At 38.7% G+C, this 19,661-nt stretch overlaps 1 protein-coding gene across 1 annotated transcript in view; it reads left to right on the top strand.

Moving 5' to 3' along the window:
- LOC128652635 (WD repeat-containing protein 64-like) overlaps positions 1-19,661 on the top strand; it is a 385,941-nt gene that overhangs the window by 281,657 nt on the left and 84,623 nt on the right. Inside the window, exons 22-24 of the mRNA XM_053705567.1 lie at positions 8,034-8,126; positions 8,227-8,285; positions 13,991-14,132. Coding sequence (XP_053561542.1) covers positions 8,034-8,126; positions 8,227-8,285; positions 13,991-14,132 — 294 coding nt within the window. The remainder of the gene's footprint in view (positions 1-8,033; positions 8,127-8,226; positions 8,286-13,990; positions 14,133-19,661) is intronic.

Raw genomic sequence — 19,661 nt, 5'->3', positions numbered from 1 at the left:
ATAGCAAAAGCAAGAGGGGGCATCCCTGCCTGGTGCCATTAGAAATTGGGAAGGGAAGCGAGTGAAATCCTAGGCCTTTAACCATCACTGGGGGGTAGAGTAAAGCACTTGAATAGCTGTCAGGGTTTGTTCTTGGAAACCAAAGGTCCTAAGGCATCCCATAGGTAACTCCATTGTATGCGATCAAAGGCTTTCTCTGCATCGAGTGAGATGACATAGAATGACCTATTCAATCTGGTGGATTCAGTAAAGATATTGAGTAGGTGAATGGTGTTATCAGGACCTTCTTGGTTGGGTATAAATATATTAAAGAGAAGAAAAGGGAAAATTACAAAATTCATATATATCCCCAAATTATTCTATATTCATATACATAGTCAAAAACAATTTTTGTCTATGTATTAGTGGGACATGATCCCATATTCCATATTGTATGGGGGGTGCTCACTATCCTGATAATATTTAGAAAAAAGGGAGGAGAAAGATGGATAGTCCAGAGCACTCAATTAGCAACTATATCATATGTACAAGCTGTGTATAGTTACAGTGAAGTTTGACTGGAACCGGTTAATAGTAAAACTTAACACTTAATAGTAGATAATTTAAAATATGAAAAACACTACTGGTGTGTGTATATAAAAACAATTAAAATGTCATGGAACAAAAGAAAGCAGGTATGCCCAGGTATTCACCATATAGTGTAATGTCAATAGATATGAGTGATTTGTCTGGTAAGGAAGCACCCAAAAATGCTTGCGGATTGCACAGGTAAACGCGACCTGATCTAAATCAATGAGGTGGGGGAGTAACATGGATATACTATTCGCTAATAATTTGGCATAGATTTTAACATCTAAGTTTATCAAAGAAATTGTCCTATAGCTAGAGCAGAGGTACGGGTCTTTTTGGGGTTTTGGGGTAGTTATTATTGTGGCTTCTAAAAACTCCCTGGCAAACTTTCCTTCTTCTTTGGCCTGATTAAAAACCTGAGGAGTAAGAGTGCTAATTCATTGACATAAGTATCCATCAGGCCCCGATGCCTTAAAGGCTTAAGTTTTTGATAACATTTTTAATGTCTTTGAGCGTAAAGGGGGCTGTAAGGGACTCTCGGTGTTCATCTGAGAGAGCTGGAAGCTTCAGATGTTTCAAGAACACACAAATGTCTGAAGTGGTGGCTAGAGAGTGACATGCCTCCTTTTCCAAATTATATAAGCTCAAATAGAATTTCTCAAAGCACGTGCCTATCTGTGAAGGTAGTTGATAAGTCTGGTTCCCAGATTGGATATGGTGAATTCTGGATATACTTGTCCTGTGTTTGCGTTTATTAGCCAAAAGAGTCTGCTTTGTTACTCTTAATAAAAGGGTTGTTTCATCTTAAGGAGGTTAGCTTGAGTGTGCTTTAGTTCTATCTGGCTAATGTGATTTCTGAGTGTCGTAATTTGTTTGGTAATGGAGAAATGTAGAAAGGCCACCAAATTAATCAACTTAGATATATGGTCATTGACCAGGCCCCTAGATGCATTAGAGGGGGTGACAGAGTTAAGGATTTATTATACAGAGAAGCTAGATGGATTTGGAAACTAGATACCATGTACCCTAAAGGGTTAAATCGGGAATTTGACTTGCTTCCTTTTATTTAATGTGTTGCTTTTTCATGCTTTTTCTATGTGTCTTCTTTTGAATAGAAATATTGGTTTATATTATATTCAACAGATTCTATGAAATTAACCAATGCATGTTATTTGTACATTTGTGTGGTAGAATAAGCAACTTGCTGCATTTTTTTTTAACTGGTGATCATTTCACTGCAGGAGTGTAGGGGTTAAATGTGAATATGGATGTATTGGAGGTCATGTGTGATCTCTTTGTGAGGAACCCCTCCCTATGATGCTGTGATTGGCCCCCTGTGTCTATAATTGTCTGATATATTAACTTGTTTGTTAGCTTGAAAACCTACATCCACCTTAAAGTGATTTAAAGGGACATTCCTATGAAGTGAGTGCTGGTCCTGTGACTTTTTCAGTAATTTGTTCGGTAATGGTGTCTGAGGGTGCATATCGGTTAGAAAGCTCTAAACTTCATAGTTCTATGTGGGAGCGGGAAAGGGGTAGGCCCGACAGCTTTTTTAGATAAGCTTGTCTCCTTATGATAAGACCTCTAAAGGTGGCCTTAGCAGCACCCCAAAGAGTATCATCTCGGACCTGATTATTGTCATTCATTTGGGAGTAGAAAATTATATATTCTCTAAGTTCTTCTTTAAAGAGGACGTCCAGAAGGACCTGGTGGGGGAAGCGCCAGGAGTACTTTGTGCTATTATTCTCCGTCGAGCGGAGGGCTTCCATGACAGTCATGACTGACCATAGACATAGAGATATGTTGGAACTCTAACTAGATCCAGGGGTTTCCGGTTGAGCAGAAAACGGGGTCCAGTCTAGTATACGTTTTATGTGGGTGGGAAAAGTGGGTGTAGTCCCTATCCCTGGGGTGAAGGGATCTCCAACATGTCAGTATAGGTAAATTGAGTGATAACGACGGAATTTTGTCAAAAGTCTGTTTATGCATCCAGTGGATTTTTGTCGAGAGTTGGGTCCCAGATCATATTGAAGTCTCCCGCTAGTATAACTCTGCCCACTTTAACCTGGTTAGCTGCAAGGAGAATTCGTTTGAGATACTTAGGTTGGTGAGAGTTGGGGAGATAAATGGGCACTAAAGTGTAGCTGACATGGTCTAAATTGCAAACTAAAATTAGGAACCTAGCTTGAGGGGGTCTTTTATGACCTGGATTTGCTCGTAAGCTATTCTTTTTTGGATCAGAATTGCAGTGCCTCTGGCTTTCTGTAAAAAGGGGTGTACTCTAATGTATTATAGTCCTTTGATATTATGTGGTGGGGCCCTGAAGAAAGACCACATTAGGATTGTGGTGTTTGAGTGGTTCTGGCCAGGAGGCTATGCCTGGTGTGGGGAGTTTAAGCCCCTGACATTATGTGTCAAAATCCTAAGTGAGGACATAGGAGTCAGTAATGGAGTGTATGGGTCAGTAGGGGGAGTTAGGTAAGTGGAAATGAGGGGGTAAAGGACCAGATATAAAAGGGGAGAGGATTTGGCGGAAATAGTCCACCTCAGTGGAGCCCTAGCTTGGGCTTCTGTTGGAAGGGGAGAGAACAGTAATGAAGAGCAAAAGTCAACCATGTTAACCCTGCTCCGCAGACATAGCTACATTTAACATATAAAAGGAGACAATGTAAGAAGGATAACAAAAGATTAGTAGTGCAAAATTCAACTCACACAAGGTAAGTTTCATAAAGTGCATATAAACCTGTGAACTAACATTAACTTTACAGATATATTTCCAAAAGTAGGTCTAATACTTAAAGTTGTATTGTCCCTACAAAGGGAGAGTCAGGAGTGATGACGTTCAAGTTAAAACCCTAAGATGGGTTTATTTTAGACCTTTTTGCCCTTTGCTTCTTGATGGACATTCAGGAGCCGAAGCTCTCAGTTTCGGATTGACCCAGCCTGTAGTGGAGGAGAAAGTACTGAGTGAAGACCCCAAGAAGCAAGGAGAGCCAGACCCTGAGAGAGAGTAGAGATTACATAAGTATGGTTATCTTTCGTGACCACTAGGTTTGTGGGGTGCCCCCAGCAGTATTTAATATTAGCTTTCCTGAGGGCTGAAGTGACCTGTTGGTAAGTCTTGCGGCATATGTAAAGTGTGCACAGATAAGTCAGGTAAAAGCAGGATGTCGCTGAATTTCTCTGACAGTAGCGGTTTCTTGAAGGCAGCCTGCATCAACCTATCTTTATAGATGTAACTATGGAAGCAGACTATTAAGTCCACGTTGTTTTTCCATGGAAACAGATCTAGATCTCAAGGCCCTATGGGCTCTTTCCATAGTGTCCACCAGTCCTTCTGGGGGAGCCCACCAATTCCATATAGAGTTCTCTTAAGAAGGTTTGTAAGTCAGAAGTCACGACACTCTCTGGAATCCCTCTGAACCGTATGTTGTTTCTGCGGGATCTGTCTTCAATGTCAGCCATTTTAAACTCCAGTTGGGTTAGCTGTTCCGCAAGATTTTTAGTGTAAGATAGCAAGCTGGTCTGATCAACCGCCAAATCATCCTGTTTACGCTCAAGTGCGTCCACTCTATTGCCTATCTCAGAAATATTTTTTTTCAATTCTGCAGAGGAACACTGAATCTCTTGCATGATAGAGCATGTCTTGTTGGTGAGCATCTTCTGTAAAGTAGACTTAGTGTTGTAGTGATGTGACGGTGTCACCGAGTGCAATCACGATTGAGATTCTGCATCCAATGATTCAGGGTCACTTAGCTCTGTGTTTTGATCCATGATGGGTGCTTTTCCAGATTGAGTAAAATGATCATACACTATCTTTTTAGTAACAGGAAGGGGTCCTTCACTTGACTCCTAGAAGTATGAGGCATGTCTCTGAAATTTTACTGCTTGAGGTCCGGTGCCCCTAATAAAATCAGTTTATAGAAAACTACACTATCCCACATTCAGAGGGGTACCCCCTCTCGTCTAAGGATCTAAGGGATATGACTCTAAGGAAGGGGAAAAGGAGAGGGGAAGTGACCAGCTCAGGCAAGCTGAGCCGGAAAGAGACTCCCTTTTTTTATATATAACTTCACAGATATTCCTTGCGATAAAATAATATAGTGTACAGAATATATGACATTCAACTTGAATGACTACGTGTGTTGTGGATAACCTGTAGAAGCAAGGTGGAATTAAACAGTAGTATCACACTCCACTTTGAGCTAGAGGCTCAAAGACAAACAAGCTGGTGCAGCAACTGACAAAATGGGTCTAGTAAAGACAAGGCAGGGTGGGTGTAAAAGACAGCACGTGTAGTGGCTGCAGTTCCTGCTAAACTCAAGAGGTATTATATAGATGGTGTGGCTAAACCAGGCCAAAGTCAACCTCTGAGGGTTAGGGAGCTCAGGTGTTAATCATATGTCCAACTCTGGTGTCGTCAGTGATAGTAGAACACAGCATGCTAGGGAGAAGGAATCCTGGTGTCCCTCTAAGCTGTGAGGTTGAAATGATAGTGATCAAGTAGGAGGGGAAAATATATTATAAATTAAGCTGATTCTTCTTGTGCCACGTTATGCAGGGTGACGAGGCCAATATACATAACTCCTCACTTAATATATAGGTGGATGGACAAGTCCTTAAGGTATAAGGTGACCGCTGGAAATCTTAGTTCAGTTAGAGCCCCTATATAGGAGGCTCTCAGTGTGACCCCAAGGGAAGGGTCCAGAATGTGGCACAGTGTACCTAGGGTATATAGCAGGGGGCCTGTCCATGCATTGCATGTGGCATAGGTAGTAGTGGGAGGTATGAGATGTGTTCTGCAGGGGTGTAAAATATAGGTCTCACCCAATGTTTGTCCCAGCTGGCAGGTCTCCAGGGACCACTGCAGTGTAGGCGGCCACTTGTTTGGGGAAGCAGAAAGCCTGTATGTCCGGTAGGCCGCAAAGCCAAGATGGCGGCCATTTGCGTCGCTCCGAGCTCCGTCTGTTCCGTTGGTCCCTCTGCAAGTGGTGTACTTTGAGGTCTTCAGGTTGATGTAGACTCCCAGTAGGCTGCCCCTATGTTTTCGCCTCCGGTTTCTGTCTCCCAGCATCTTCAGGCTCCTGCGGCCCTCGATGGTAGATCTAAGAGGCCTCTGGGCCACGTGCTGTGTCATCAAACTGGCCCCGGGTCTTACCCCCACTCCGAGCCAAGATGTTGCCGGCAATGCTTTATCTGCTCCAGAGCGAGCCCCGACCCTCCGGAGCAGTAGCGGTAGGTATAGGTGGGTGTTGGGGAGGTGTCCGTCAATGCTCAGCTGCTATACAGGTAAGGTTCTCACTTCTGATGGAGGGCTGTCAGTGCAGGGGTTCATCTGCGGATTGCACAAAGTAGGGTAAAGGTTATCCCAGCGGAAGTGTGGATCTTGAATAAGCTGGTCCCCGGAGTGGAGCCCCCGGCCCTCCGGAGGTTAGTAGGCCCAACGGACGCACCATCAGTCTCTTTGTATTGGAGTTCACTTCGGTCTGTACTAGAGCAAGAGATCTGTCCAGAAACGCCTCTCTAACAGGTCTAAACTTTTCTTAGTAGTCTCATAGGGGAGTGGGTGCCCAAAAGCTAACAGTTATGACCAGATTAATCCTCAATAGGGATAATTAGCAGGTTATTTTCAACAGAGCTCCTCTTAAACAAGGTCTGCTCTGAATGGCGGGTAGCTCCGCCCCCCTGAAAAAATATTTTAATATTTCAATGAATAATTTTAATCAGATAGTGTAAATATGATTGTAACACTTTATTTTAATGCACTTATGTTGTGCTTGGTGCAACTTTTTTTACTCCGTACACTTTACGCTAGGGGGTAGATTTTACAAGCAGCAGATGCTGCTTTCTACACCAATCATTTCCTGCTTGCCGAAAATGTAAGTTAAAAAGCAGCAGTCGTAAGGGGGCTGCATTGCACAAGCATTTCGCTAGAAATGCTTATGCAATGTTAAACATGATACGCTACAGCGAATCATGTCCGCCCGGCACTTGTTAAATTTACTGCTAGGTCTTTAGTTGTGCTAACCCAAGAAGCGTAAATTCTCATTTGGTTACTTTTAATTTTTTCATATGCATACACTTGCTCATAAAGACATGGAATATAAAACCCATAAGAACAGGATTGAGGATTTACTCTTTGTTCATAATATAGGTGGTGGTCGCTGAATGATTTTGAAAGAGGAGCCACACAGATTTCATGACAAGATGAGAGTTCAGGAAGTAGAAATTGTTGTATTGGATCAAGATCTTTAAAGGGACATGAAAGCATACAATGTTCCTTCTATTATCAAATGTAACTTCATTTTCTTGTTGAAGGAGAAGCTATGAATTACTGGGCGCTAACTGAAAATATCGGGTTAACCAATGACAAAAGATATATATGTGCAGCCACCAATAGCAACTAGTTCCTTATAGTGCGTTTCTGCTCCTAAGCCTACATAGGTATTTGTTTCAACAAAGGAGACTAAGAAAACAAAGCAAATAAGAAAACAGATGTAAATTGGAATTTGTTTTAACTTCTCCTCCCCATAGACTTTAATGGAGCTCGCAAACTGGAAAAAAACAACTAACACTTATCTCTTGTACGCTAACTCAACACCGCATTAGACCTACAGTGCTAATCCGAATGTAGTTATGAATATTTTACATTCCAATGTTCTTCACATAGAAGAAAATGTTCTTTTTCTTTTTAAAAAACGGTATAAACACATATATATATATATATATATATATATATATATACACACACACAGTATATATATATATATATATTCATATATATATATATACATATATATATATATATATATATATATATATATATATATATATATAAAAATACAAAGAACATTTCCCCTATGTAAAGAACATTTGAATGTAAAATTTTAACAGTACATACGCAGTAAAACACATTAAAAAATATTAAAATTGAATTAAAATGATTTTTGACATTTTAGAGTATTTGAGTGGAAAGGGCTCCAAAGTATATATCTATATGTGTGTATGTATGTGTTTATATGCGTACATATATACACATATAAACATAAATACACATGTATACACACATACACATTCAAATACCTTGTCAAATACAAAATGCCTTTTAACCCTTTTTTAATTTTTTTTATTTATATGAATATTTTTTATTAGTGTATATATGAGTGTAACACTTTATTTTAATGTATTTATGTTGTTTTTGGTGCAACTTTTTATTTAACCCTAATCCTTTACGCAAGGACTTCAGTCATGCTAACCCGACTCGTGCAGTAGCGTTTACTTTCAACTTGTGAGTGCAAGTTAGTGTGGGCGTGATATTTCAATATTGTGGGATAAAGTTTGTGCACCACTTGTAATCTAGCCCAAATGTTTTATTTCATGACCTAATAAATGTTAATAGATAAAACTTTTAGAAAAAGAATTAGAAATTTTCTAAACTATATATTTATATTTTTGAACAGTTGCAGATAACAGTATTAGCAAGATCCTTTTTCTGAAAACACGAAAAACTACATTACAAGAAGCAGCCTGTCTTGTCTCCAATGGACCTCAAGGTATAATGGGGAAGCACAAGAGTTAATATTTAAACATGAATAGAAGTTAAACAAGTATCATTCATTCATTAATTCATTCATCGATTCCCTTTGTTTGTAGGTTGTGTTTACTTCTGGAATGTGCTTAATGGAGGGAAACTACTTGCTAACTTCACACCAGTATGTATATTTTTCCATGTTAGTGTATTCTGAATATCATTTTTCTTACTGATTTTGAAATCTTACTTTTTCCATAATCTAGTAGCTTTTAATTCAACATTTTTCTAGATATATCTAGTATCATTATGTTTTATTTGAAAGTCAACTTTTTTTGCAGGTTTGGATTTATTATGTTAGTGTTAATTAGGGGCGCAGTGATTTTGTAAATACTTTTGAGTTGTAATGTGGCCAACAATCAAATTATTTTAAGTATAAAGCCAATACATCGACCGATTTCTGATTCACTTTAATATTTTAAGAGGATACAATTTTAAATGTTATATTGCTAGTACAATTTTAACTTGCATTAGCGTCTAATATCTTATATTTATATAAGTTTAGTAGCCTTTTGTTATATTTTGATCAACCTTGTCCCCCATATGGGTAAATCAACAACTACAAAAGAAAGATGTTTAGACTTTAAAGGCAGGCATTCTTGCCCATTAAAGGCTAGATTACAAGTGGAGCGCTAATTTATTGCACGCCCCTAAACAGGCAAATTTGCCCATTTACAGGCGCGCAATAAATAACCAGCCATTACATGTAGCTGTTTATTGCTACTGCAAGCTCAAGGTAGCAATTAGCACTCCAAAAATTAACCAGAGATCAGATTTCTTTTTTAATTTTTCTAAATGTGCCACAATTGCCCCCTACAAACAGTGCGAGGTTCCTTATTAAAATAAAAAAAAAAATGAGCATCTTCATTTTTTTTTTTAAATAACTGCACAAGGGGATGTGGGGTGTTAGAAAAACAAATGGCACTGAAAAGTGTCTTTACATTGCAATCTATGGGGATCTGTGTGTTCCCTGTAAATACAGGGAGTGCAGAATTATTAGGCAAGTTGTATTTTTGAGGATTAATTTTATTATTGAACAACAACCATGTTCTCATGAACCCAAAAAACTCATTAATATCAAAGCTGAATATTTTTGGAAGTAGTTTTTAGTTTGTTTTTAGTTATAGCTATTTTAGGGGGATATCTGTGTGTGCAGGTGACTATTACTGTGCATAATTATTAGGCAACTTAACAAAAAACAAATATATACCCATTTCAATTATTTATTTTTACCAGTGAAACCAATATAACATCTCAACATTCACAAATATACATTTCTGACATTCAAAAACAAAACAAAAACAAAATCAGTGACCAATATAGCCACCTTTCTTTTGCAAGGACACTCAAAAGCCTGCCATCCATGGATTCTGTCAGTGTTTTGATCTGTTCACCATCAACATTGTGTGCAGCAGCAACCACAGCCTCCCAGACACTGTTCAGAGAGGTGTACTGTTTTTCCCTCCTTGTAAATCTCACATTTGATGATGGACCACAGGTTCTCAATGGGGTTCAGATCAGGTGAACAAGGAGGCCATGTCATTAGATTTTCTTCTTTTATACCCTTTCTTGCCAGCCACGCTGTGGAGTACTTGGACGCGTGTGATGGAGCATTGTCCTGCATGAAAATCATGTTTTTCTTGAAGGATGCAGACTTCTTCCTGTACCACTGCTTGAAGAAGGTGTCTTCCAGAAACTGGCAGTAGGACTGGGAGTTGAACTTGACTCCATCCTCAACCCGAAAAGGCCCCACAAGCTCATCTTTGATGATACCAGCCCAAACCAGTACTCCACCTCCACCTTGCTGGCGTCTGAGTCGGACTGGAGCTCTCTGCCCTTTACCAATCCAGCCACGGGCCCATCCATCTGGCCCATCAAGACTCACTCTCATTTCATCAGTCCATAAAACCTTAGAAAAATCAGTCTTGAGATATTTCTTGGCCCAGTCTTGACGTTTCAGCTTGTGTGTCTTGTTCAGTGGTGGTCGTCTTTCAGCCTTTCTTACCTTGGCCATGTCTCTGAGTATTGCACACCTTGTGCTTTTGGGCACTCCAGTGATGTTGCAGCTCTGAAATATGGCCAAACTGGTGGCAAGTGGCATCTTGGCAGCTGCACGCTTGACTTGTTATTTTGCGCCTTGGTTTTTCCACACGCTTCTTGCGACCCTGTTGACTATTTTGAATGAAACGCTTGTTCGATGATCACGCTTCAGAAGCTTTGCAATTTTAAGAGTGCTGCATCCCTCTGCAAGATATCTCACTATTTTTGACTTTTCTGAGCCTGTCAAGTCCTTCTTTTGACCCATTTTGCCAAAGGAAAGGAAGTTGCCTAATAATTATGCACACCTGATATAGGGTGTTGATGTCATTAGACCACACCCCTTCTCATTACAGAGATGCACATCACCTAATATGCTTAATTGGTAGTAGGCTTTCGAGCCTATACAGCTTGGAGTAAGACAACATGCATAAAGAGGATGATGTGGTCAAAATACTCATTTGCCTAATAATTCTGCACTCCCTGTATATATGTATATGCTTATATACATATATATGTATGTCTTAATATCTGTATATACACATATAAGTATAAATACATATGTTCATATACATATATATTTAAGACCTGCTGCCCATCGCTGCGTGACTTACCCCTTCACTGCACAAGGTTCTCATGTCCATTGGAGCCTATGGAAGCACGCTCTAGTGAGTGCAATGCTTCCGTGCAAAGCACCTAACTTGTAATACCAGCGCAAATACATTTGTGTGCGCTGGCTTTACTAAGTAAAGCGCAAATATCACCCTCACATTACAAAGTACAGTTACACACATATTAACACTGTCTAATAAAAATTATTCCCAAAAAATATTGCACACAAAATGTTATAAGGACTCAAAGACATGAGATCTCGGGAGTTAGAAAAAAAAAAAAACGCCACAGTACTTTATTTTTGAGATACATACAGATATATTGCTAAAGATGTATTTGTATGTATATATATATATATATATATACACACACAGAGAGAGAAGCACACTCATAGGAACGAACAACTGGCTCAATATTATTGTTAGCCTGTTCTATGGCGATTTACCACCTAGGTGCAGCTTCTTTTAGCCCAGTAATGCTTTTCACAGAGTAGAACTTTCCTGTAGTATATTAGTCTGATCCCGCCTATTACGGTCAGTCCAGCGCCGAAATACCAGGCAATTATTTTCTGAACAAGGAACACAGCAATCCCAGACAATTATTATTATTATTATCGGTTATTTGTAGAGCGCCAACAGATTCCGCAGCACTATAAACAAAGGAAGAGTACAACAAAACAAATATAGGGATCAAATGGGTAGAGAGCCCTGCCAAGAGTTGCACTGTTATAGTCAGCTCTTAAGAAGGTGATCTACAAACAGCTGGACTCTTAGGCTTACATGCTAAGGGGGTTCAGGGGATAGCAATGGAGGAGTGGAACTGGTATACTATAAAGTAAGGTTAGCATAGGTTGTATGCATCGCTGAACAGTAGAGTCTTTAGGGAGCGCTTGAAGCTTTCAAAACTAGGTAGGTGTCTTGTGGAGCGAGGCAGAGATTTCCACAAGATGGGAGCCAGTCTGGAGAAGTCCTGTAAATGGGAGTGCAATGAGGTAACCAGAGAGGAGGAGAGTAGGAGGTCATGAGCAGAGCGAAGGGGACAGGAGGGAGAGTATCTGGAGACAAGTTCTGAGATATAGGGGGGAGCAGTGCAGTTGACCACCCTCTCTTGCTCCAAACCCTCCAATCCTTCGGCATCTGGGACACAGCCCTTTTGTGGCTCTCTTCCTACCTATCAAACTGTACATTTAGTGTAGCCTTCTCTGGGGCCTCTCCTGCCCGTCACCACTTTCTGTCGGAGTACCGCAAGGCTCTATCTTCGGTCCCCTTCTCTTCTCCAAAATCTCCACCCCCAATCTCTCTATAACTGTTGACAAATCCATCATTACCCCTACCCCACATGCCCGATGTCTCAGGGTCACATTTGACCTTTCTTTCACTCCTCACATTTAGTCCTTGACTAAAGCCTGCTGCTTCCACCTTAAAAACATCTTGAAAATTAGACACTTACTTACACAAGACACAACTTAGATTTTAATCCACTCTCTCATTCTTTCCCGTCTCGATTACTGCAACTCTGTCCTCTCTGGTCTCCCCACCTGCCACCTAGCTTCTTTACAATCCATAATAAATGCCTCTACCAGACTCATCTTCCTTACACGTCGCTCTTCATCTGCTGCACCTCTCTGCCAATCCCTTCACTGGCTTCCTCTTGCCTCTAGGATCAAACACAAAATTCTCACTCTGACATACAAAGCCCTCAACTGCACTGCTCCCCCCTATATCTCAGAACTTGTCTCCAGATACTCTCCCTCCCATCCCCTTCGCTCTGCTCATGACCTCCTACTCTCCTCCTCTCTGGTTACCTCATTGCACTCCCATTTACAGGACTTCTCCAGACTGGCTCCCGTCTTGTGGAAATCTCTGCCTCGCTCCACAAGACACTCCCCTAGTTTTGAAAGCTTCAAGCGTTTCAGGTTACCACTAGCACAAAATAAGTTTTTTTGAAACTTTTAATATGAACGCAACCTGACTAGCTCAAAAAGCTTAACTCTAGTGGAATTTTTGCGATCGCAAAAAAAAATTGTGCCATTTATATATGTTTAAAGTCTAGGATTTAAAAAAAAAAGTAAGTGTGATTTGTTGTGTAATAATTATTTCTTTCGATCTGTGTATTTCAATGATCGATATTTTAGCACATTTTTATAGCCCTATAAACATTCAACAGTAGCTATTTCAAATGAAGAAATAAAGGTAAAAAAGCTATTTATAAACAATTTAATACATTTCAGCAGGTAAAATGTATAATTGAAAACACATTAAAGAGAAAATTAAGAAATATGTGAGCAAACCCTAAAAATCTTCTTTTAGAAATTATTTTTGCAATGCCTGAAACCATTTTTCTACCCTAGTATTTCTGGGACTTACATATTTTTTATAACTTAGCAGCTTTAGCGGTTGGATCATTAAACTTTTAAACTCTATTACTGACATTAGTGAACCTTAGTAATCATATTGCTGGTAGAGAAAGAACAATTGCAGCCTACGGTAGGCATTCTACATTAACAAGTACAGATTAGTTTATTAATTATGTATCAGAAATGGAATACCCAAAGCGTCAACTAAACTTCGTGGCACAGATAAATGCACAAGTGGTTTTGACACTGTCAATAATGTCTAATATAAAGTGTGGAGATTTAAAGGAGCATAAAACCAAAAATATTTATTTTATGATTCAGATAGAGCATACAATTTTAAACCACTTTCTAATTTACTTATTTGATCAATTTGCTTCATTCTCTTTATCCTTTATTTAAGAGATGCCATGTACTATTGGAAACTAGTCAAACACATTGGCAAGCCAATGAGAAGAGGTATATATAGGCAGCCACCAATCAGTAGCTATCTCCCAGCTCCTGAACCTACCTAGGTATGCTTTTCAACAAAGGATACCAAAAGAACAAATCAAATTAGATAATAGAAGTAAATTGCAAAGCTGTGTTTTTCTATTATTTATTAGACTTTAATTTTTTCAAAATGTTGTTATATGTGTTAGGATATTGTACTCTGCTTTGTTTTTTTTTTTTTTTTTTTTTTTTAAATTTGACAAGCTTGTGGTCTTAAAATCTGTTTGGAATTATTTTCTACTTTATTTCAAGACTCATATTTAAAATTGCTGATATATATGTAAATGCCAAACTTCTGACAATCCATTAATGATTTTTTTTATTTATTTCTTTAGTCTCGGATGGGATACAGAGTCAGCAGTATTGCCGTCGATAAAGATGATGCATTGATGTTTGTAGCAGACAGTATTGGCTTTATTTATGTTTATGACATCAAGGAGTACGCATTGCATGGAATAGAAAAAGAACCAGCAAAAAGTATGTTGTATATTAAAAAAAATCTAATTCTAGGTTTCATACCAACAATGAAAAATTATGACTGTGCAGTGTAAATCAGCCTCTCTCATGCATGAGTAAAAATGTATTTTTTTAACACAGGAGCAAAAAATAATGATCCTTTAAATCATATAGCCAAATCTGTGCCAATAATTTCTTTAATATGCATTGAGAAAAAGTGAAAACTTTTCTCACTAAAAATACAAAATACACAATAAAAAGCTGAGTTGATGGAGATATGAATTTAAATAAAAGGGATATTAAAGTCATCATTTTCTTCATTGCATCTGAAAAAAGTTATTTCACAATGCATTACAGTTTTAGTTTTTATAATTTGTTTTTAAAAATATTTTTAACATTTTAATGCAAAAATATTTAAAATGTTTAATTGCTTCTTTTATTAACGTACGCATGAATAAAAATGTTTGAGTTTAATATCCTTTAATTGCATTTGTTTGTGATAGCTAGATAGATAGTATAGATATATAGTAATGATTGATACTATGGGGTATATTTATTAAAGTGCGGACGGACATGATACGATGTAGCGTATCATGTCCGCCACACATCGATAAATGCAGACAGCATACACTGTCAGCATTTATCATTGCACCAGCAGTTCTTGTGAAGTGCTGGTGCAATGCCGCCCCCTGCAGATTCGCAGCCAATCAGCCGCTAGCAGGGGGTGTCAATCAACCCGATCTTATTCGATCAGGTAAATTTCTGTCCACCGCTTCAGAGCAGGCTGACAGGTTGTGGAGCTTGATAAATTGACCCCTATAGGCATATATATTTCTTGTGCAATACCGTCCCCTGCAGATTCACGGCCAATCGGTCGCTAGCAGGGGGTGTCAACCAAACCGATTGTATTTGATCGGGTTAATTTCTGTCCGCCGCCTCAGAGCAGGCGGACCGGTTGTGGAGTTTGATAAATTGACCCCTATAGGCATATATATTGCTTGTGCAATACCGTCCCCTGCAGATTCACGGCCAATCGGCCATTAGCAGGGGGTGTCAACCAAACCGATTGTATTTGATCGGGTTAATTTCTGTCCGCCGCCTCAAAGCAGGCGGACAAATTATGGAGCAGCGACCTTTAGATCATTCAGAGCTTGATAATTCGGCCCCTCTGTGCTATTGCATTGTCTTTATATCATGCATTTGTTGTTTATGCAAATCTACTGTGTTTACTGATCCTTTAACATTTAGAAACAACAATACAAACTGTAATTTGGGAACAGCAATGCTGTTACCTCAACAACTTACTCAAACCAATGATCTTTACTTTTACAATGGCAAAATGTTTGTAGCATTAGCCACCCGAATAAGGGACATATTACGAGTGGAGCAGTACTTATCGCTCCAGCTCGCATGTTAACCCAGTGTGCGCAAAAAGCTTACTTCCCCCACAGACGTCAATGGAGCAAGAAAAGTCGAAAAAAAAATAACACCCTTACTCATGAGCAAACACGATTGCATATTCTCAAGTGCGCTAACCCGACAAGAAAATATGAATATTTCACATTCCAATGTTTGTCACATAGAAGAATATGCTCTATTAATTCATAAATACATATTTCTACATATATATGAGTATATTTTGGTAGAATATATATCTATACCTATATATCTATATAATTATATATACAGTAGGTATAGATACAGATATGTATAGGAATATCTATTAAAAAATACTAAGAACATATTCTGCGCAGGACATTGGAATGTGAAATATTTACAGTAAATACACACTATAACACTTTATTAAAATGAATATTGCATAAATATGCTTTAACATGTTTTCATCTACTTGACTGCAAATGGCTCCAATACACTTACATGTTTATATGTGTCTATATATGTATACATATGTATTTATGTGTTTATATGTGTATATATGTCTGTAAATACATATACACATAAATACATAAATACACATAAGTACACACATATATACATATTTAGACATGTACAGTATATGTATGTATCTCTATGTTAAAGCTTTTTGCTTTTTTTTCCCTGAGCCCTTATTACTTTTTTGTGCAATATTTTTTTTTAATAATTTTTATTAGTGTTATTTTGAGTGTAACTGTGCATTTAAACTTATTTTTAATCTGTTTTGTGAAACTTTTTTGTTTCCCGAAACATTTAACCAGAGCTCTGAGGTTGCATTTACTTTCAACTTGCAATACGCACGCTACAATCGACTCGTGCAAACAGCCGCGATAAACCCAAACTGTTAGCGCGCCTCTCGTAAACTGACCCTAAAGCCGTTGCAACACTGTCATGATAATCCCATGTCAGGACATAGGGGAATTTTCAAGACTCTGGATTCAGTTAAAAGGCCTTTATGGTTGGCCCCATATGTACCATGACATAGAAGCATATGTAAAAGCATGTGATACCTGTCCCAGATCTAAACATTCCAATAGACCCCTGCAGGTGTTTTACTGCCTCTTTAAGTTCCTACTAGACCTTGGAGTGATGTGACAATTTACTTTATTGTGGATTTACCAGCTTCTGAAAGGCCCAACACTCTGTTGGCTATAGTACACTGTTTCTCTAAGATGGCACATTTTATTCCAACTGTCGGTCTACCCAATACAAATACTACTGTCACAATATTACTAAATTAAGTATTTCACCTTCATGGATTACCATTGTTTATGATAGGGTCACACAATTTACCTTATGCTTCTGGGAATCATTCTGTAAAAGCCTCTAGATTACAGGACAGGGGCGTATTATGGCCTAGGCCAATAAGGCTGGTGCCTAGGGCGGCAGATTTGGGAGGGGCAGCACATCTGCCCTATCCTCTCTTTAAAAGCCAGCACACAGTACAGTGATCGATAAAGTGCAGACTTTCACAGAGAAGACAAGGCACGTGCGCTGATTAAGGTCGCTCTTCACAGGCAGTGCTCCTTTAAACCGTTGCCTGGGGATATGCTTACAAGGTGAGGCTGGAGTTGAAGACTTTGTGCCGATATGCTGCCTCCCCTTGTCAGCTGTGGTGGATCTGCGAGCGCACTGCTTATTGCAGGTCTTAGTAACTAACAGACTGGATGCGTCTGTGCACTGCTTGGATAAGCTTGTAATGTCTAATCATAAACACTCAGCGCTAATGTAAATAGTAAACGGACACTTAAAAAGTTTCATTACTTGAATGATGGTAATTACTGTATGTTGTTGCATGTGAAGGGCAGTGATTGTTTCAAAGTGTATTCTTCTTTCCCTCCCTTCTTTCCCTTTTTCCCTCCCATCCTCCCTCAACTCCCTCCTTTATTTCTTTCCCTCCCTCCCTTCTTTTCCTCCCTGCTTTCTTTCTCTCAACTTCTTCCCTTGCTCCCTTCTTTCACTGCTTTCTTACCCTCCCCCCTTTTCTCCTCTCCCTCCCCACTTTTCTCTTCTCTCTCCCTCCCTTCCTTCTTTCCTTTCCCTCCCTTTTCTCCCCTGCCCTTCTTTTCTCTCCCTTCAATCAGGGATAAAATAGTATGAGATGCATGCAACTCAACCCACCTGTATGCAAGTGTTTTGCTAGCCCATTTTATTTTGAATTGTTATAAACAAACAAACAAAAACATTTTACACACTGTTTTAAAAAAACCTGCTGCCCTTTCTCTGATGCAGGAACCTGGCCCTTTAAATCCTCCATGTTTTTTGCATGCAATGCTCAAAAATTAGGTAAGGAGCCTGTCGCTTTAAATCCTCCATGTTTTTTGCACTCAGTGCTCAGACATCTGTGTACTAGCGTTCCTGGATGCTTCTTTTGGCTCATCCCATTTTATGTGTAGTTTGGATTAAGGACTAATTGCTGTGTTAGAACTTGGCTAGTTCACTGGACTCTGGTATTGCCTTACTCCTATTTGTACTTTGCTGATGGACTGTCTTTATAGTATATGACTTGGGCCTTCTACTGGATTTCCTTAAAGCTATATCCCTTGCTTAGAGACTTATTTGGATTAATTCATGATGTTGACCCTCTGTCCTGTTCCTGCATTCTGAGTATTACTCTTGGATATCGGATTCCTCACCAAACAAAACTATGTAAGTGTTCCCTTCACAAATAGCTTAAAGGGATAGGAAAGTCAAAATTAAACTTTCATGATTTAGATAAAGTAATTTTAATATACTTTTAAATTCACTTCTATTTTCAAATGTGCTTTGTTCTCTTGCTATTCCTTGTTAAAAAAAAAGTAATACACACATATCCTACACTAGTGGGAGCTAGTTGCTAAATTGCTGCCTGCACACATTTGTCTCTTGTGATTGGCTAACTAGATGTGTTCAGCTAGCTGCCAGTAGTGCAATGTTGTTCCTTCAGCAATGGATAACAAGCGAATTAAAGGGACACTCAAGTCAAAATTATACTTTCATGATTCAGATAGAGCATGCCATTTTAAACAACTTTCCAATTTACTTCCATTAACAAAATATGCACTGTCTTGTTATATTTACACTATTTGAGTCACCATCTCCTACTAATCATGTGCAAGACTTCACAAAATATACATATATGCATTTGTGATTGGCTGATGGCTGTCACATGATATAGTGGAAATTGACATAACTTTAACATTTGTCAGAAAAAAATCTACTACTCATTTGAAGTTCAGACTAGGGGGCCGATTTATCATGATGCGGGGCGGACATCATTTAACATTGCACAAACATTTCTTGTGCAATGCCGCCTTCTGCAGATTTGGGGCGGGTGTCAATCATCCCGATCGCATTTGATCGGGATGATTGCTATCCGCCGCCTCAGAGGTGGCGGATAAGTTAAGGAGCAGCGGTCTTGCGACCATAGTTTCTTAACTTCTGCTTCAGGCGGACCTGAAGCGGAGTGGGTCGGAAGCAGCATCCACTGCTTCATAAATTGACCCCTAAGTACTATTATATTGTCTTTTTTTTTTTTTTTTAAATAATTTTTTTTATTGAGGTTTGATATACAATAAAATATAAACAAAACATCAACCACTGCAATGACACATAAATAAAAATCACATCAGATGTCTTGAGAGAAGTATTATACAATCATACTGATTACATCACAGGATAGTTGAAAATGTGTATAGAGTGAACCTCATATTTTCAAATCTTTTTCTTTGTTTTGCAACAATTAGAAATAAAGCTCACATAATACATATATATTCTATAACATATGAAGATATAGTAAATGAGCAGTAATCTCTAGGGTAGAGAAACCATGAAGAAGTAAAAAAAAAATATTACATTGTTAACACCAACTAGTATCTCTTATATGAAAATGCAGACTTTTTACAATATTAGTTCTAGATAATACAATTATTGGAATAGCTGAAATTTTATGAACACAATATTGCTTATATAATACGTAGAGATATAAATATTAAGACCATAGGTTAATTGCGGTTTTGTTACGAGAGAAACCGCTTTAAAGACTCAGGATGAATCCAGCCTATCCTGAGTACTATAATATGGGGGGGTACGGAGGTCATTATGTATGTTTAACCGGAGCTCCTCTTTTCATAGGTA

This window comes from Bombina bombina, chromosome 3 (assembly GCF_027579735.1).
Source record: "Bombina bombina isolate aBomBom1 chromosome 3, aBomBom1.pri, whole genome shotgun sequence".
Classification (NCBI taxonomy): Eukaryota; Metazoa; Chordata; class Amphibia; order Anura; family Bombinatoridae; genus Bombina; species Bombina bombina.
Note: the sequence above shows the minus strand (reverse complement) of the source record. Positions and strands in the feature narration are given on the sequence as shown.